The sequence below is a fragment of the Tachysurus vachellii genome, chromosome 18, assembly GCF_030014155.1.
Source record: "Tachysurus vachellii isolate PV-2020 chromosome 18, HZAU_Pvac_v1, whole genome shotgun sequence".
NCBI classification, from domain to species: Eukaryota; Metazoa; Chordata; class Actinopteri; order Siluriformes; family Bagridae; genus Tachysurus; species Tachysurus vachellii.
Genome location: NC_083477.1, coordinates 7,281,588 through 7,302,925, shown reverse-complemented (window position 1 = coordinate 7,302,925; position 21,338 = coordinate 7,281,588). Strand labels below are relative to the sequence as shown.

Genomic DNA, 21,338 nt, shown 5'->3' with positions numbered 1-21,338 from the left:
TGGTCAACACAAATAAAACTCTTCACTGAGTGATCATAAGGCTTGTCAATCAAACATCGAAGGCTATCCGTGCTACCTTCACAGCCTTCACAACTGTAAAACCGATTTCTAAGTACTCGAGTGTAATTATTTGCATTAACTATATTAAACTATATTAAACTGAATAAGATTAAGTAAGGAACAAGATATGTTATGTTTTTATCAAGAGCGGAATGGGGCTTCTTATAAAAGCGTAGTTTCTCTTATACCGCACAGTATACAGTACAAAGTTCATATATTTACGATTTGTACTTCGTTACCACCAGTAGTTGTTACTAGTTAACAATTGTGCCCCATAATAACAACCATATGCCACTTAAAGATTAGGCTTTTCCGTGTAAATATGCACACAGCTATCATTTAAAAGTCACTCGTTAAAGAACCAGAAGAACGTTTCACGCTGTTGAAGGCACCCTAGGAATAAGATTCGTTGCTACGCAACAGCTGGTCTAACGCCACGACGCAGCTTCCTATGTAAATAGAAACAAAATATGTAAGTTACTTTTTGTTTACTTAGACTTTTACTTTTTTTCCTTGATATTACTTATGTATAATATATTTAAAGTATTTTGAGTGTATTTCAGGTTGCTAGTGTAGATATTCTGCGTTAGAGAGCTTGAATAGCGAGTTTACTTCATAACTAATGCACTGCATTCAATAGGCTTTAACAATAAACTAAGGAAAGGGACAAATATTAAAAGTTTTAATATATCCTAAAAATATATGTGTAGTATTTAATTACTAAACGGCTTTTTTGGTAATAGAAATAGTAAAAATAAAATAAAATAAAAATAAATAAATAAATAAATAAACCACTACAATTGATTACACAAGTTTTTTTTTTTTTGTTTTGTTTTTTTACTAATTTCCAATCAGCTCTGAGAAACATTAAATATAGAAAACAATTATATGTTTGTTGTCCTAAACATTTTCCTGAACTCAATCCTCCTTTTTAAGTTATAATTGCAGTTACGAATTTTGAAGTAATATATATATTACATTAAGCTAAAATTTTAGATGTCATGGAATAATGATGAAAAAACAAGAGAAACATTTCAGTTTTAAACTAACCTGTAGCTTTTCCTTGGAGAAAAATGTCAAAACTGCATCAAGAATTTTCCAGGCTGCTACAAAACCCAAATCCATTAATACCTTTAATGACTTTTTGAATCAACACAGATAGCCTGTGGGCCAAAATCTACAAATAAATGTTGCATTTTAACTAAAGATTTTCAAGGGTGTTTATAAAAGCTATGAGGACCAATACATATACAGTATGTGTGTATACTGTTTAATAACCAGGTTATTAATCAGAATCAGAATCAGAATTGCCAGGTACTGCAGGTTCTAGGAATTTGTCTTGGTGTGTTAGTGCATATAAAAACACAATGTGTTAATGTAACGTGTCACACTTTGGCAGCATCTTCAAAAATGAGCGGACCATATGCTATAAAGGAATCCAGTGTAATTGATGAGGAAATGCTGGAAAAGGCAGTTGAGGAGCAGGGACCACCAGGGAAGGCTGGACTTATTGCCAAAGAAGAGGGCTTAAAATATGACAAAGTGTCTCAACTGCACCTGGACTACAGAAGTAAGATTTAAACATACTGAGGTCCATTGTCACATGTCAGTTATGCTATATACAGCATTTATTGCCTTCATGATGGTGGTATTTTACTGTGATTCTACAGAGATCTTAAAGATAGAACATTTATGGCAGTTTGCATCTCTAACCAAGCTTCAGCTCGACAATAATATCATCCAGAAGATTGAGGGATTAGAAAAGCTTACTAACCTGGTATGGCTTGGTGAGTTCAGACTTTTTTTATTATAATTTTTTATTTTTAGAACTGCTATATGTTTAAAAGTTCTGATTTGATTTTTTTTAAATCACACTCATTCTTCTACCGTTCTCTTAGATTTATCCTTCAATAATATTGAGGTGATTGAAGGGTTGGATACACTTGTGAAACTGCAGGACCTGAGTTTATTTAACAATCGAATTTCAATAATAGAGAACATGGATTCTCTGCAAAACCTTGAAATCATCTCGCTCGGCAACAATTTAATCTCACAGCTTGAAAATGTAAGTCCAAAAGCTTTGAATAGTTCAATAATACAATTTTGTTATATAATTGAAAAGATTATATAACACAAGAAATGCATATTTTTACATTGCTTTCAATTACTGCTTTTATGTTGTAAAATTGTATATTGATTGAAGTAAATTGGAATCACAGCTGCTTGTGTAGATAGTTTGACCTGGATACTGGACAATTAATCTATAGATTAAAGAGTGTCCAAAATAAGTGCAGGTAAATTAGTTGTTACAGCTAAAGCAATAATGTATTACAACAAGCTCATTAATAAACATCATCATTTGAATAAGATCCAACACTAACCTCAGAGCTTTGCTGTCATCAATTAATAATTAGTAAAATAATAAAATATTCAGAGAGAGAGAGAGCGAGAGAGAGAATTATGTATTATTATAATACAGTACAAAGTTTGATAGTTTTGCAACACCAATGGCATAAATGTAGCCTCTAGTGTTAACAAACATAGGTCACTTAATGTCTGGGAATTTCAGTGTAAATTTGCAATCAGCAAACATTTGACAATCATCCAATAAAGAACCAGCATGACCGTTGTTCATCTAAATCAGGATTTCTATAAAGCTGCTTTTTCAATCATGAGTCTCACCCCCACTCTGTTTTAGGTAATATATCTAAGAAAATTGAAGAACTTGCGCACACTTAACCTTGCTGGAAATCCAGTATGCAAAGATGAAAACTACAAAGTTTTTGTGGCTGCGTACCTGCCAGACCTGGTTTACATCGACTTCAGGCTGCTAGATGAACAAACCGTGAGTTCAAAATTTATGTAACAAGTACACAAGTTCTGAGTCAGTCAGTGCATAAATCTATGAGAAAACAAAGTGCACAAAACCACTAACTAACTATGAAAACCGAAGCTCCAGAAACCGAAGCTCCAATTTACTCTCGAGCATTTCCTTGGTGGTCAATTGATTCAGTGAAAACATGCACATTCTGCTAAAGTGTAAAAAAAAAATGCCTGCTAATTATAGTTGTTTCTACTACTGCAATGCTGCAATGCTAAAACTTATACAAGAAATAAAATAAACATGTCAGGGCGTTTATAGCACAATAATCAACATGGAACACCATTACCATGACACGTCCCAAAGTATTTCATTCATCTTATACCACAGCAATTTCACAACGATTACATATTTATTTATTAAAGAACATTGTGGTATTCATTTTAATTAGTTATCAGTTATGTTTGATGTTGGGGAGCATCTATGAACCAGATTATTTCCTGTTATCAGCTATAAACAGTCATTTTCTCTTCAGGCTCTCTGTTTTGAAGTTAATAAGATAAAAATCGTATTAACAAAGAAACAGGGCAGTGTATAATCTTCTGTCCTCAAGAATTTCCTGTCAGAAAACTTAAAAGACTGACACTGAAAATATTTGCTTCCATAAATGCTACATAACAGAAAACCTCACTATATCTACACACACCGAGAAACTGTTTATCTACTGTTACTAATAAAAACATATACTAATACAATCCTTAGATTTGGATTATGTTTTGACCTATTAGAATGAAGTATTCAATAGCATTGTGTTATAATATTAAACATATGGGAAGTATTTTGTGTTTATGTTTACGAGTATTGGCTGAAATGTGCTTTTTTCCTCTTTTTTCCGATGTCTGCTTTATCCAAAGCGAGAAAAGGGACAGTACCAGTATCAGACTGCAATTGAGAAGATAAAACAAAATGAACTTGATGAGCAGAAGGCCACAGAGGTTCAGGAAGCTACAGAACAAGAGCTTCAGCTGCATAAGGTGACAATAGTTCAAGTAAAACTGCAACAAGTGTGTAGAATATTTCATTCGTTAGTATTAATATTAAAAGGGTGGGGGGGGCACGAAGGCAGTAAATAGTTGGGTTTTTTAAAAAGAGATTGTGCCATGTGATAGATGGGCATCCTGACCAGGGTGAACCCTGCCTTGTGCCCTGAGTTTTTGGGATATGCTCCAGGTTCCTTGTGACCCAGTATGATAAAGGACATTAGTTGTAGAACGGATATTATTTACATTTACATTTTTTACTGTCCAGTGTCTTCTGAGCCTGGTTCCTCCCAAGGTTTCTTCCTCATATCATCTCAGGGAGTTTTTCCTTGCCGCCATCGCCACCGGCTTGCTCATTAGAGATGAGGATAGATATATAGTATTTTAAATTTTAAGTTAATATTTTAAATAGATTGAATTTGAATTTGATAAGAGGTTTAGAGAATGGATGGATGGAACATTTAAAGGTGACGGGAAGTGATCTGGCAGTGCTTGTGAATGGAGGGCTTGTACAAGGAGTGGGTAATTTCCTGAATGTATGTATGCCTATGTGTGATTCACCATGGTCTATTTATACACTGTGTGGCTTGTAGTGAGGTGCAACATGCTGACAGCGTGCAGTGTAAAGCAATGCCAACTTCCACCAACTGCCTCCTGCTGAGCTGTGTGTGTGTGTGTGTGTGTGTGTGTGTGTGTGTGTGTGTGTGTGTGAGAGAGAGAGAGAGAGAGAGAGAGAGTGATTACAGTAAAAGATGTGACCAAGCTAAAATGCCTGGACAAAAAGCTTTAAATGAATGTAACGTGAATGAACCGTATGATATCTATCTATCTATCTATCTATCTATCTATCTATCTATCTGTCTGTCTGTCTGTCTGTCTGTCTGTCTGTCTATCTGTCTGTCTGTCTGTCTATCTTGTCTCAAACATCTCAGTTTATTTAGCCCCATTCTAGCCTGCCATCCTAGACTAATACCTTGTGAAATGCTAGCAAACTGTTAGGTACAATGTCAGGAGTGGGATATGAGTGGGATTCTGAGATACACTCTAAATAACTTCTAGTTGCTACTACTTATTCCAAATAACTGCTAATAATATAGCTTGCCATTATTATGGCTCTTGAAGTTTGTATCATACTGGCGAGGATATTTGAAAGTACCTAATCTGTCATATTATAGAATAACAACAATGACATACATATTGCAATGTTATCACTGCTATCCTAGCACTGGACTAACAGTTTCATGTTATCAACGGAGTGTCCGCGGTTGATACGATGGAGGTGACGTCATTTACCAAATGACAAGCTTAACATTACAATTTTTGTGTCTGTCTTGTAGGATGCATTTGTGGAATATTTGAATGGGCCTCAATTATTCGACAGCATGTTTGCAGGTGATGTTGAAGCTTCCAAGTTGGCACACCTTCCTGGAATTGCTACATTACTGGAATCATATCCTTTCTTTGCATTTTGCTTCATCATTATGCGGTCATCAGACTCAGAATGATGTTATGCATTTAAACACCGCTTACATTCTGTGAGCCAACTACTGATCCCTGACAGAATTTCAGCTTGGTACATAGAGTAGATTCAGTGTTCAGGATGTCAAATCAACATGGCTGCTTACAACATCAGCAGAAAACAGTCACACTTCTTACCTTTAAATCAGTTACACTGTACAGTATATATATATATATATATATATATATATATATATATATATATATATATATATATATATATATATATATTAATCAACATGCAGATATGTTGTTTAATCTAACACTGACTATACAGTTTCCTACATTTCACTAATATACATTATTCATCACCATGTTTTTTTTCTCTTATAGTAGCTCAAACACTCAGAGGTGTAAAAAATGAAGTTGTATGCAGCATACGGCTACACTATGCAGGAACAGAGCTGCGCAGCCCTGCCTCTTTTTCTTAAAAGGCAGTTCATTAGGCTTTGTCATTAGGTGGGTCAAATCGTAAGGAAATGCCCAGAAGCACAGGTGAAGTACATTACTATTAATATTACAAATGGCGGCTTTAAAGACAGCATCTTACATTGCATCTGCCTTAACGACATTAAAACATACCAGACAAAGTTGGAGGCATTTTGTATGCAAATTTTTGAAGCAGGTTTAACTCAGAAAACACAAAGGCAGAATGAGGTGGAGTGCTTCTTCACCTGTTTGCAAAAGGCCATGGCTGACAATCAGCAGAGAGGAGCTCAAATAGTAGCTGACTTTGAGAGGTCCAGGAGACAGGTGGGTTGCTTTTTTAACTCTGCCATAAGCAGACAGAAGACAATAACTGAAACTGCTTTTAATGCCACTCACATAAATAACCCACACACCAGTCTCTTCTGTTGTAGGTAATGGTCGAGATTCAGCAGGCAGCAGATCACAGTTCATTGAAGGACAGAGTCAGAAATGAGATTATACAGATTCGTGACACTCTCCTGACTCTGGAGCTGCAACTAGTGGCTCAGTTAGAGGTACGCTGCACAAAATACTACTGATATATTACTGACATCTAACCCTAGAGCTGTCAGTTTACTGGTGGATATACATATAAGAGGAATAAAGCATTTTGAAAGAGTTGTTATAGGAAAATTATTAACCAATGCATTTCCCATCATGTGAATTAGGCCTGGTGCTGCATGTTCACCTTAAAACAACAAATTCTTCAGTTATTTCTGCATCCTATAATCATTTAACTGTACATATATTTATATGTATCTCTCTTTTCTCAGGAAATTATTAAAGACTTTGAGAGAAACATCACAGACATGGTTGGAGGGTTTACCGAATATGTGCAAGGCATATATCCTTTTAACAAAACAAAAAAATCCAGTTGTGAATCTAATCTAACTTTAATGTGGAACTTTAACAAGTGCACCTTCTTTAACTCTGTTGCACATTTGCTCAGTGTCGAGATCTGGAGAACCTCCATCATGAGAAAGTGCTCGAGACTTCTATGGCAAGACTGGAGAGAGTGGCTAAGAATGAAATGGAGGAGGATTTGCCTGTTGAGGTTCAATTGGTTAGTAGGACAACATACAGTTCTGAATGCTTTCAGCTTTTAGATAGATGGATTATTACAGAACAATATCACATCATTAGAGAAGGCATCTGGTCTCATTTCTCAGTGTTGTCTAGCTCTTTGTGGACAAAGACACATTGATGAATGCCGTCAGTCTGTCACATGACATACACCTGCTGAAGATCGACAACAGAGAGGATGAGCTCCTGACACGGATCCACAACTGGATGAGTGCACTATTGAAATCGGTAGGAAAGAGTCCGAAAATGATTAAATATTTAACTTACGCAGTTCTCTGGTGATACAGGGAATAATAAGTGTATCATATTACAATGCACATGGGATTTTGAGACCTGCACTACAATTGCTCTAATATATGTATATATTGTTTTGATATGAAAGACATTTTTGTGTTAACAGATACATGATGATGAGGCTAAAAGGAATCGAAAACGCATCTCAGAAATCCATAAATATGTTGATTATGCTGTGGACCAGCTGGAGGAGACACTTGCCTGATTACCAGAAGCAAAAAAACAAGGCAGAACTGAGACAACATTTCAGGCTGGGAGTCTGATACCCACCACAGGCCACTTACTGTACTAACTAAACATATTCTGTTGTTTTGTGTAGAAATTAAGAATAAAACAATAATAAACATGTGAAGTTTCGGAAAATATATTCTCTGGATTTTTTAATGCTGAAAAGGTTAGTAGATGTTTAATAGCCCGGTTATCACTACAGTGTACTCCATTAAATATTTCAAGGTATTTTTTTTTTTTTTTGCTGTGCAGTTCTGCCATCTAAAGGGCATAAAAGTCGTTGCAATAAAATACATAAACTTTCACGAGTTCCCTTTTTCCATTTCTTTTGAATTCATGTGATTTCACTTAATATGTCTGCATAACTTACAAAACATATAACATCACATTGGTGGCCTGACTAGCTAACTCATTAACTGGCAGTTCTATTACATTTGTAGGCTAACCCTGTTTGATAAAATAAGCATATTCCATGATTTACATTAGCAGATAAACTAGAATTTACGGATTTTAGGATTTCTTTCATGGGTGCCAGCTATTTGGGAACAGTGACGTTAGAAATACGTCATAAAAAACGTCATTATATGCAGTTATATATATATATATATATATGTTTTTTTTTAAAGAAAATGTATATATTCTTTTAAAAAAACCTTTTATATATATTAAATGTTTTTTTAAAAGATATTTTTTCTCTGGAAAAAATACACAAAAACATTTAAAGTTTTCAGAACATTGAGGGAATGTTTCTTGTTGGTTTTCAAAACTTTCTGAAATTTTATCTTTTGGTTTCTGTTCCTATATTAAACCTCTTTAATATAATAATAAAGATGGTTTTGTGTAATACAAACATGGCGCCTTACTTTACACCATGAAACAATGTTAGAATATCGTATTGTACTAATTTATAATAATACCTAAACGCAAACTGTCATTAGAGAAAGTTGTCTTTAAAGTTACCTTAGCTTTTAGGGGGAAAAGCGTTTACTTTGTTAATACAGTCCGTTAGTATTCATTTCTGGGCTCTGCACTTTTCAGAACTACATCTCCCAGAATGCTGTTCTTCAAACGACGAATCAGGATCGCGTTCTTCTAACACGTGACACGTCTCTATCCAATCAGGAGAAATGTTGGTTTTTAACGTCCCCATTCCTTGATAGATGCCGAGCGACCGAAGGCGCGTCTGCCAGGAGCGGACCAGAGCTCTCTGAATTAACACGCAACACCGCCCCATGTGTCAGTTTTATATATCTTGTTGAATTCGATCCGTGACTCTGAGTCGGGGTTCACCCCGCCGAAGCGATCAAAAACCACAACAACAACAACATGCCGGTTCGTACCGAGTGCTGTGTTGCTTCAGCAGCGGCCTGTGTGTCCTCGGCCTCTCTTGTTCCGCCGCCCCCAATCAACACACAGCAGCCCGGCGTGGCAACATCGCTCCTGTACAGCGGCTCTCAGTTCCACGGCCACCAGAAGAGCAAAGGCAACTCATACGACGTCGAAGTGGTTCTACAGGTAACCATGGTTACATTGTACTTAGCATGTCCTTAGCATAACCTGGTTTTGCTAGTTAACTATCTAGCTAGTTTCATTTCGTAACCCAGGTAGTTCTTCCTGACATCTGGCGTTACTGTTAGTAAGCCAAGTCATTTCGGTAACAGTTTAACCTAACAGCTTGACTAGCTGGTTAACTAACAACTCACGCTAGTTTGCTGACTTCACACGTTAGACCTCAGTGTTGTTGCTAACGCTAGTTCTGATTCGAGCTGTGTGTCACAAGACAGACACGTTTTCTGACCTGTGTGGATATGAAACAGGTCAGATGTTAACGTTACTTAATTAAACATGGCCGATTAGACAGGCGACGTGTTTTAGACACGTTATCGCCTTGACTCACGTGTGTGTGATTTGTAAGTGCGTGATTAGTGCTTTGGGCTTCAAGTGACTCAAGTCAAATACTCTATCATCATGCAGCACCGGTCTGGTTTTTTCAACACACACACACACACACACACACACACACACACACACACACAGATGTGGTAGCTCAGTGGTTAAGGTGTTCAACTACTGATTGGAAGGTCATTGGTTCAAATCCCAGGTCCACCAAGTTGCCACTGCTGGGCCCCTGAGCAAGGCCCTTAACCCTCAATTGCTCAAGTGTATAAGCTGAAATTAAAAAATGTAAGTAACTCTGGATAAGAGTCTGCTAATAAATGCTGTAAATGAAATGAAATAAAACACTGATTTGGGCCATTATGGCTATATTCATTATGCAGATAACATTCACAACAAATCTGAATTGAAGTTTTTATTTATCAAAGGACCTTTGACATTTGGACCTTTTTAATATAAAGAACTAAAATTCAGTACAAAGCTCATATGTACCCAGGTAACCTCAGTCTGAATGGATGCCACCATAATGTTTCTACAAGATTATTGTGATTACACAGTCAGCTCACGGCAGTTATTTTGTAAATTTGCTTCTTTTAAATATACAAAATCCGCATGAATTAAAGCCAAAAGTACAAAATCTGCATATGTATTCTACCATCGAGTGTGTGTGTGTGTGTGTGTGTTTTAGGGTATTAATCATTTCAAAAGGTTTTTTTTTTTTAAACTAACTAGATGTATAAACCGTTTCAATTCACCTCCAATGCACATAATGTGATGCCAGTAATATTAGCAGAATGTGGTGAATTTTTAAAATGTTGACACAAAACACACTATGGATTCATTTAAAAGACGTTTCTAGGATGTTTTCTCATCCGGTGTCAGCGCCTGGTAACTCACTTCTGATACGTAAGCAAAGCTGTGATTGTTGAGTGAATGAAGTGTCCACTTTTGCATATTTAGTTTCCTCAGTTGAATAAGTGCACCATCCTGGTTCTGAAATTGCACTTGAACATTAATTCTGGGACTTTTCAGTGTGAACACATGACTCACTATTTACACTACAAAATGGAGCAGTTTAGTGCATAAGCATGTGATTTGGGATGAACCTGAAATATCTCTGTGATACTAATACTGTGATATTTCTAGCCATCACAAAAGTAAAAATCATAGGAAAAGCATAAAAATCCTAAACAAACAACTTTGTTCAGTGCATCACAGTTTTTGCAATAGATCCCATTTTTGTTCATTTTTCCCCCTTCTGGTTTTAGTACGTAACGATGGAGGACTCGTACCTGTGCGGATATCTCAAAATCAAGGGGCTGACTGAGGTGAGGCGACTTTCACATCCTAATGAATGTGAGTTAAGGTCTGCTTTTCTAAACATGGCCTTTAGTATGGATTTAGGTTTAATTCACTTCCTGATATGGTCCAGAAATCCACAGAGGCTCAGATTATGTTTTCAGCATGAGAGATATTGGATGCTGCTATCAAGAGTTTTGGGAACACAGAGTGTACTTTGCAGTACCTTATGCTTAAGGGTGTTCAGCCATACTGACACATTTTTTAAATGGGTTTTGTGTCTGCGAGTTAAGCTCTGCACATTTTCTCTGTGTAGGAATATCCCACCCTGACCACTTTCTTTTCCGGGGAGATCATCAGTCAGAAACGGCCCTTTCTAACCAGGAAGTGGGACGCAGATGAGGATGTTGACCGCAAGCACTGGGTAATGAATCTGAATTATTTTTTTAAGACTTTGCCATTTGAAGAGTCACAAATATGGCTGTATTTTAAATAGTAGTTTTTCCAGTCTACTGTAGCCTGAAACTGCTTTGAGTGTTTTACATTATTTTATCCTGCTATGTTTTCTTTGGGCCAAACACATTAGATAATTCAAGTTTTAGAGCAAGTGGTCATACTGATTTAGAGACATGCTTCAAATACGTATTTACTTATACGAAGTGGGATCAAAACACTGGACACATCTAATAATGCCAACATTATCATGCAGAATTGTGCAGTGATTACAAATCTATACGTTATATTTATATATAATTCTATACAGGATTCCTGATTAATATTTACACACTTCTAATCTGCGCAACTTGCTTCATTAAGGGGCTTTTTTCACGAGCCTTTTCTTAAATGTCCTAAACAGGATGAACCTCCTCACTGTTTATTTTAAGCTGTAAATGAAAGCTGTTTTTTGGAGAGTAAAACATTTTTTTGAACCTTTTTAAAACCAATGAGTGTATCGATTAATTGTTACGATGCAAAAAAAAAATTATGTTGATTGGAGGATTATGGTTCAAGCCCCAGCACTGCCAAGCTGCCACTGTTTGGCCCTTGAGCAAGGCATTTAACCCTCAATGCTCCAGGGGTGCTGTATCATGGATGACCCCGTAATCTGACTCCAACTTCAAAAAGAAAAACAAACAAACTGGAATATGCTGAGAGAGAATCTCACTGTACTGTAATGTATATGTGACAAAATAAAAGCGTCTATATTAATTATGCACCTCATGCAGTTGCAGCGTTTGAACACCAGAGGGCCAAATCTACTCAACCCATAGAGTTTAAATACAGTGTCCCAAAAGTCCTTATGTATATTGGAGAAATTTGCTTACAAAACATTCTCTCCATGTTTGCTATTAATTTAGAATCATTTTAAGAGTCATGTTAAAACATCTGCTGTTCTGAATTGACTTGCATTCCTTTAAACCATCTCTGTGCGGTATATTTTCCTAGAACACCATATTTTTCTTTTGTCAAAGGCATTCTTTAAAAAAAAAAAAAAAAAAAAAAAGGAAAGAAAGAAAGAAAATCTAAAAACTAAGTATGCATGTTTCTCTCTTTCTCATTTTCTCATATGCTGGGCTCAATAGCGTTGGAACACAATGACCAGCAACATTATAGCTTATATAGTTACACAACCGCGTTATAACAGTTTGTCTTTAGTGGCTTTCACCTGACACCAGAACACAGTGCTGTGATCTCTGGTGCCCAAGATAAAGGTCATGACCCTCAGGCATTTTAGCCAACTTTGGCATTCTGTGTCTGGCATTTAGGCAGAGTGACGTTTCAGATGCTGCTTTTTTTTGTTAATCATTATACCTGGGTTAGAGTCATTATTTATTCAAACAACTTTTGGGGAGATGTTTATTTAGGAATGTATTTCTTTTTTTATTATTATTATTTATTTATTTATTTCAAAATAAAAAAAAAAGAGAAAGAAATACATTTCATACATTTGATTTGATTTGATTTGATTTTGGGGGCACGGTGGCTTAGTGGTTAGCACGTTCGCCTCACACCTCCAGGGTCGGGGTTCGATTCCCACCTCCGCCTTGTGTGTGTGGAGTTTGCATGTTCTCCCCGGGCCTCGGGGGTTTCCTCCTGGTACTCCGGTTTCCTCCCCCGGTCCAAAGACATGCATGGTAGGTTGATTGGCATCTCTGGAAAATTGTCTGTAGTGTGTGATTGCGTGAGTGAATGAGAGTGTGTGTGTGGCAAAACCAGGTTGGCACTCCATCCAGGGTGTATCCTGCCTTGATGCCCGATGACGCCTGAGATAGGCACAGGCTCCCCGTGACCCGAGGTAGTTCAGATAAGCGGTAGAAAATGAGTGAGTGAGTGAGTGAGTGAGTGAGTGAGTGAGTGAGTGAGTGAGTGAGTGAGTGATTTGATTCTGTATTGTTAATAGTTCAAAAATGCAATTAGTTTTTTCAGTCTTTTTATTTATATATATTTATATATATACTCTTCAGTCGTATCGTATCCCCCAAAACTACATATTAAATGACATTTGGAATCAGTAATAAATCAAACATCAACTATTATTAAAAATGACCATTAGAATTTTGTATTTCATCTAAATAGTGTGTCCACGTATTTGGCTGCTAATTTCATAATGAGTATTAACTTGAATGTAACACTGTACTTTAAGGAATACTCCGCCGTTCTTCAACCTAAGAGCAATTGTTGAGCTCTGTGAATAAACAGAATAAACTGTCACCATTGCACTATTACAGTAAAGGTGTTGCTAGAACTTTCTTTTTCTGTTCTGCTGAACAAAAAATCTTTTGTGTTTGTCTATGTTGATAACACAAAGTGTTTCCTGTGAAAGAGTCTCAGTTCTTTAAAGCTAAATTTATGACTCTGTTGGAAGAGAATATGAAAATGTTTGCAGAGAAATTGGACCTCGATACCTCGAAATGTGCCTCGATACCGCTATATTATTATTATTACTATTAGGTATTTTGATTGAACATGGTTCTTTCATGGGCATCGTCAGGCCATCCTTAAAAATATTTTGGTTTGCAGTAACAGTAAAAAATAAAAAGGGTCGGTAGGTAGGTCTATATTTTTTTTTCAAGTTTCAATGTAAAAAAAAAAGTACAATTTTGGTGACGGTGATTACGTAGGTATGAATTTAAACAAATTAGCATGTCATAACGTCACTGACTGGGTCTTCAACCCGTGCCTTCGGACGCATCATTGCAAACCTCAATTTGATGCAAGCTATATAGACCACAAACAAATTTGTTTGAACGGTGATCACGAACATTTTGTTTACTGCAGCCGCAGCCATCATTACCAGGTGCGAACCGTTGACTCTGACCATGAATGAGAGTATGAGCCGAAGCGAACGCACAGGCCATAGTGTGACATCCGTTAACCAATAGTGTAAACATAGATGACGTCACAGGTTTTTATTTAAAAGAAAGAACGTAGCCTTCATTTGTATGTAGGCCTAGGCAATTTATACATTTACAATACTTACTAAAATATACTTATTACTAAACTATACTTACTAACTATACTTACTATATAATTAATATTATTTTATTGCTTTTGTATTAGTTGTTTGACGAGTAAAGAAAAATCAATTGGTCGGTCTTAACGCAAATTTACAACCGGCAAGTCGGTCAGACTTAAAGCAAAAATAAAAAATAAAAAAATTTGAGTCAGTCCTAAATGGACAGGGTCGGTCGTGTTACGGCAAACGAATATTTTTAAGGATGGCCTCAGAGAAACATGCGCATACACTCCATACCAATCGGACAAGAGGTTATGTTGAAAATAGCTGGAGTATTCCTGTAATAATGGACTGAAATTTACAATTTGATTTGTTTTGAATATCACAGGGCAAGTTTCAGGCGTTTTATCAGTATGCAAAAAGCTTTAACTCGGACGACTTTGACTACGAAGAACTCAAGAACAGCGACTTTGTCTTCATGCGGTGGAAGGTACAGTATATTTAGATTGTTTGGCTTGTGGAATGAGTATCGACCGATGTCACAGGAGTCGCGGTGTTCATCTTTTTGGTGTCAGTTTTTGTTTTAGAATTGAGATGAGGAGTGACATTCAGGACATTCAGTCCAATGATCTGATTAGTAACATGTATTTTGAAAATGTTTGCATTTCTCGATCTTAATGTGTTACATTGTCCATCTCTTACAAATGAGGATGAGTTTATATTCTTAAGAAGTCTCCCTCTCTCTATCGCAGGAGCAGTTTCTAGTCCCAGACCACACAATCAAAGACATCAGCGGCGCTTCCTTTGCTGGTTTCTACTACATCTGCTTCCAGAAGTCCACAGCCACCATCGAGGGTTTCTACTACCACAGAAGCTCTGAATGGTACGCCTTTCTCTTGACTAGCAGTGATCTAAATGCCTCTTTCTTTCTTTTATTTACAATTTCTGCAGTCATGTAAACACATTTACACCCTTTTTTGGAGCATCTGGTGGATATTTAAATGCACTACACTGACACCAGGCATCAGATTGTAGAAGCCTTTATTTTATCACATATACATTACGGCACAGCGAAATTCTTTTCTTTGCATATCCCAACTTTGGGTCAGCCGTGATATGCTGTGCCCCTGGAGCAATGACGGTTAATGGCCTTGCTCAAGGGCCCAACAGTGGCAGCTTGGCAGTGTTGGGACTTGAACTCTAATTCTCCAGTCAACAACCCAGAGCATTAACCTCTTGAGCTGCCCCACTGAACCCTAAGCATTATGTCATTAAATTTAAAATGCTTTAAAATATAAAATTCAGTCTAAAAATGTTCATCTAAAGACTGTTTCAGCTCATGTTTATGCCGCTGCTGCTTGCGGATCTGTACGAGCTGCTCGTCACACACACTATGCTCAGTTTAGTTGCTGTAACAAGCTCGTCTCCTTTATGGGATCAATGCTGAGGCATTTTTGATTCAAGGCAGCACTGAAGCTACTAATTGAATTGCTAATTATAAACGTTCCCAGATGCAGGAGCACGATATTTAGCTCTATCTCCTTCCTGCATGTTTAGTGCGTGCATACTCATCATGAGCAGTGCTTCACAGTGAACAGTATCTTACAATATTTCATTCTACGCCAATAACAAATATGGTGTTGATCCATGTATAAAATGCTGTGGCTAAAGGAATAGGATCTCTCTGGATAAAAGACTCATCAAAGCTACGACATGCTTAATGTTTCTCAGGATATAGTAACAGCTGGTCATGAAATTATAAATAAGGGCTAAAAGTCTGTTACCTCCTAAAAAGCATGACAATGAAGCTATCAGGTTTGAGCAATACACAATATCACAAACTCTCTAGCAGTGACATAAACAGAAATGCACACACACACTTAATAACCTTAGGGGCTTTTTACATCTGGTCACTTCATGCATTTTCTGTGATCAGACAGCTATCCGATCGTAAAAAGACCAGGTCTAAATGCCCTCCGAAACGTTTTCGAGATGGATATAAATCCGATCGTTCAAACCACTTCAGGAGGTGGTCTGGGACGCGTTTCAGATGAAACTGGACAGGTGTAAATGAATGTGGTTGTTCAAGTGATCTTTCACCCAGGTGTCTCGTTGGGTCTTAAAATGCACTGCTGCCGCCAGCGAAAACGCAGCAAACAGTAAATGCTGTTTTTTGTAGCATAACCGCATACAACAAAGCATGTTCCATTTCAATTACACCAGAAATAAGGGTCAAATGTATTTTAATTTTGGGCGGGAGTAGAAAGATCGGATTAATATCTGATTCGCCAAGCCGCATTTATGTGGCCTAATGTAAATGGAACAGTTTTAACAAATCAGATAGCTATCGGATCATAGAAAACACATGAAGTGACCAGGTGTAAAAAGGCCCTAAGTGAACTAGCATGAGGATGTGGTTTTGATAGAGACTGCAAAGCACATCCTCGATCAGAGCAAATCTATGAGGCGTTCCATTCACCGTCACTGGTAGGCTGCCTGAGTCTACAGATTAGGCTTGAAAGAAATCAGCCCCGGATTGGTCCATCATCATCTCTCAGGATACAAGAAAGGTACACATCATGACTCTTGGCTGACGCTGAGTCAATGGCTGTCTTCATACCACTGCCAAAGACCTACTGCTTCCTGAAATACTTAAACACTGACCAGCTACTTTTTTTTTTTGTTACCTCACTTGTCCATTCTTGGTTTTTCTCATCCATGGACATGATCTCTGTGCGTTTGTCTCTGCAGGTACCAGTCACTAAACCTCACTCATGTTCCTAAACACAGCGCCCCAATCTACGAGTTCCGGTGACACTAAAGCCCTCTCAGGGGGAAACTTTGAACAGAGATAAATAACAAAAACACTGGTCTCAAGGAAACAATGCAGAACTGCCTAATCATGCCAAGTACTCAGTCATTTTCTCTCACAACGGAGTGGATGACAAAGACGGACATGCGGAAGGAAGAAGTCTTCAAAGGCCATAAGCAGATCGTTGTGATGGATTGTAGAATTTACAACAGTGTATTTTTTTGTTTTAGTTTGTTTTCGGTTTGTTTCGGGTTTTTTTTTTTCCATTATCATTACTTTCATTTTGCCTCCAAGTTTTTAAAAGCTTCCATCTGTCCTTTTGCCATCTTAATTATTGAAACTTTTTAGCCTGTGTTTTGAGATTCAAATTTCTCTTAGTTTTCTTTTCCACAGACGTTTAGCATTTAAGTTTTTTTTTTTGTTGTTGTTGTTTTTTTTGTTTTGTTTTTCCACTAGGGCAACTGGATCATTAGGCCAGAAAAAAAAAATCTAGATTACTAAACGCATGTAGCCAAATTCTTTCCAATCAATCTGTCTGAAAGCAGCTGGATGTCTTTGAGAGAGATGAGGTTTAAAGTGTACATCATTACTACACGCCTGAGTGACTTGGGCATCGGAGTCTGTGTTTTCCGAGGTGGGAAGAACCTAAGAAGGATCAGAACGATGAGGTGCTTTAGTTTGTTAGAGAGATTGAATATAATTCTATATTTTCTAACAAATCTGATTCAGATGTTTTGACAGAGATATTTTATATCCCATGTTACTAGTTAGAAGCTGGTTATGGTGAGCAGGTTTTTTTTGTTTGTTTGTTTTTTTTGGGGGTCAGGGATTAGTAGCTTTTGAGAAAAGCTAACCGACAATATTTTCTCCATTTTTGCTATGCAACATAAAAATCTTAGCTCACCATTATTTCCCCACACATTTATTTTCAACACACCACAGGTAGCGTTTTTCACATAACTAATCACAACCAAATGAGTATTGCTTGGCTTGACAATTGGCTTATCAGCTCGGACGGACGGGATGATTTCTAATCCCGACTGCGTGACGATTACAGAGTTCAAGCTGAGTGTTAATGTGCAAACAGGTGACAACGGCCTGATGGCAAACAAATGAAAGTTTGTTTTTTTTCTTAACCGGCTTTCAGGTAGCAGGCCTGGAGATACATACATTATATATTGAAATACATATATATTCTATTACTAGCTGTAACTATAAGATAAATTGTTCTGTTCTAAGCTGCAAAAAAAGTTCAAACCTACTTCAGAGATATTTAAAGCGGAGAAAGAAGGTGTGAACAGAAACGTTCTAAGAGTAACAAGAACTAAATACCTGTTGCAGATAACTACAGCTTAGTCCTTTTAAGCTTTATTCAAACCCTTTTGCCTTAAATGTCAGCTGTTTGTATGTTATGGTTTTGAAAGTGTAGGAATGATTTCGGACAGGAAACGAATTACGTATTGGTGTTGGATTGTGTAAATAGGTCGCTAAGCAATTGCTGAAAGAAATCTATTTGCACACGGTCACAATACTCGGACGTACAATACAACGTGATCGGTCTCACTCAACGATCTACAGGCCCCATTTGTGTTTAGAGCTTTGTTTTTTTTGGAAACAGAAGAAGCATCTATGATCTGAGCAGAACAAACAGTAGATCTTGGTTTGCATACATTTAATCACAGTTTTATATTAAGGCACCAATTCCATCTCTTTCCTGTAACTATATTCTTTTAGATACAAAAGAAAATGCACACTTCCTCATAATCAGCACACTGAGATCACTGTATCAGTCACGATCGAGAGCCGCACGTGACGGACTACAAGCGTTTTAAGACTGTTTTATAAAAAGATACATGCAGGAATGTAAAGTGAAATGTTGACCCAAGAGTGGTATATATAAATATATATAAAATAAAAGTTTGTGATGTAAATGGCCTGCTTCCTTCTAAACAGCATTTTAATTGCTATATATAAAAATGATAAAAGATTTATAGCTATTTGAAGATGGAAGTGACAGCTGCGTAAGTTGTACGTGCTTGGGTTTTCACCCACCATTGAAGACTTCTGCATGGAGAACCGTCTGGAACATGACCCAGGATAAGAGTTTACGTGCAGAACAAACAGATGAGCTTTGTTTAATTTGCAGTGAAATAAAAGATGCTGTTCAAAGACTTATATCTTCTCTTTTTGTGTGGGAAAGTCTATAGGCCAATAATTGTGCTAAATCCTCTGGAGTGTTCTGTGCAATTACTGATAGTACGCTGTAATTAGGATGATTTACAAAGCATCTCATATATACTAAATATTAAAAAAAAAAACAAATACCACGTCAGCCTCTATCCCGTCTGCCTGAAACAAGAATTTGAGGCTATAGTGGGCACAAAATGAAAAAGACAATTATTCCAGTCTTCAGCTGTCCGCTATCAGTGAGCCTGTGACCTCTATAACCTGAGAATCCTGCTCTTGGCTTACAGGATATTTGCTTTCTGCTCTTTTATCCCATCTACCTGAAGGTTTGTTATGCATTCTGTGATGCATTTTTACTCTGGTCATGTGAGTTATCACCTGCAGAACAGTCCCAGCTTTCTGATGTGGTCTATTATAATAATCCATCTGCTTAAAGGTTTGACGTGTCGTGCACACTGAGATGCTTTTCTGCTTATCACAATTGAGTGGTTATCTGTAATCTGTAATACTGTAATCTTTCTGTCAGCTTGAAACAATGTTTTTTTTTCTTTATTGCACCTTTCGGAGTAAACAATAAGACACGTGTGTAAAAATTCAAGTAGATCAGCAGTTAAAGAAATACTCAAAATAGCCAGTCTGGTAACAACATTCATGCTACATTCAAGATCACTGAGATTTTCCCCATTCAGATGGTTGTGAAAATTACCCAAAGTTGTGGGCCATGTATTGCATGATACATGACACTGCTGCCACATGAATGGCTGATCAGATAATCGTGTGTGTGTGTGTGTGTGTTTGTGCGCGCATTTACAGAAATTTATATTGACCACTAGATAGAGCTGTTGTGTGTGTTTCATTTACACTCTGGGCCTCGTTACATTTAACATGTATTATGGAAACAGTTTATTTATCTACATGAATCAGAATCAGGTTTATTGGCCAAGTGTGTTCACACACACAAGGAATTTGGTTTCAGCTGTTTGTGACTCTCAAAAGTACAGACAAATAAATAACACTATACTATACATTTAGCTTGGACTATACAAGACAAAACAGACAATACGGACTATACAAGACAAAACACAAAACAGTCTATACAAGACAAAACAGACTATACAAGGCAAAACAGACAAAACAGATTATACAAGACAATACAGGCTATACAGGACAAAACACACACATATATATATATATATATATACACATATAAACGGTACATAACTACATGTATTAATATGTATATGGACTAACCTTTATAAAAACTAAATGTAAAAATGAACTTAAAGTAAACATTTTCTTATTTATTTTTAAATTTTTTTATGAAGATAATGTTAAAGTTATCCTGCCAATCATCCTTGTTAGAACATCTTGTTATCAACATTTTCAATTGAAAATCAAAATTTGGTTAAAGTCTAGAAGTCTAGAATTATTTATCCAAGCAAAAGCTTCTTTTGAGCTTGTTTGCTTTTTTTTTATTTTTTTTTATTGTGTTTTGTTCTGGATTTTCCTGTTATGCAATTCAATGCAATAGAAATATAAAACAATAATAGATATTGTTCTTACAGCTGAGAATAACACTGCAGTATAAGCTGTAAGACAAATATAGATAAATCAACACCATTTCCTCTAACAAAGCCCTCATGCAGAGTGCCAGCAGGATCTGAAAGTGAACAATGAAGAAGTCCTAAAACATGATTCATTATTTGACTTTGTGTCACTGTTATTTTGACTGATAGCATTGCAAAGATACAGTAAATATAGCAATGTGATTCTAGGGAAACGATATTTCATTGCTAACTTTATTTCCTGTCTCTGATAGAAATGATATAAATAAAGTAAAAGCTTATTTGAATTTGAGCTTGATTTGATGGAACACGTTTATATTTTGCATTCCTTATTTTATTGGCACTAGCAGGTAAACTGCAATAACAATAAAATCCACATGATTAAAAAGCTTTGATAGGCGTTATACTTGACAGGGTTTTATTTACAATAGGCCGTGTTATGATATTTTCCTGCCAACTGTCTTTGTACCGCTGTATTCTTCTACAACTCTGGGGATAAATAATAATTAAACATACATAAGTTAACCAAATCCAAAAGATGCTCTGTGTAGTAATAGTAAAGTTTTGGCATTAAGTAAAATGAGTAAATGCATCATGCATATTCTCTCTG

General features: G+C 36.7%; 2 protein-coding genes across 2 annotated transcripts; both read left to right on the top strand.

The window, feature by feature from the left end:
* Positions 1–91: 91 nt before the first annotated feature.
* Positions 92–7,647, top strand: drc3 (dynein regulatory complex subunit 3). Its single transcript, XM_060892593.1, has 13 exons — positions 92–532; positions 1,460–1,630; positions 1,731–1,847; positions 1,959–2,125; positions 2,759–2,905; positions 3,796–3,915; positions 5,259–5,371; positions 6,018–6,192; positions 6,300–6,422; positions 6,681–6,753; positions 6,849–6,970; positions 7,087–7,218; positions 7,391–7,647. The coding sequence occupies exons 2-13, from the start codon at positions 1,471–1,473 to the stop codon at positions 7,487–7,489; spliced, it is 1,548 nt and encodes a 515-aa protein (XP_060748576.1). The 5' UTR covers positions 92–532; positions 1,460–1,470; the 3' UTR covers positions 7,490–7,647.
* A 1,005-nt stretch (positions 7,648–8,652) lies between these two features.
* On the top strand, positions 8,653–19,151 carry gid4 (GID complex subunit 4 homolog). Its single transcript, XM_060893295.1, has 6 exons — positions 8,653–9,027; positions 10,677–10,736; positions 11,024–11,131; positions 14,553–14,654; positions 14,917–15,047; positions 16,916–19,151. The coding sequence occupies exons 1-6, from the start codon at positions 8,839–8,841 to the stop codon at positions 16,977–16,979; spliced, it is 654 nt and encodes a 217-aa protein (XP_060749278.1). The 5' UTR covers positions 8,653–8,838; the 3' UTR covers positions 16,980–19,151.
* Positions 19,152–21,338: the final 2,187 nt, after the last annotated feature.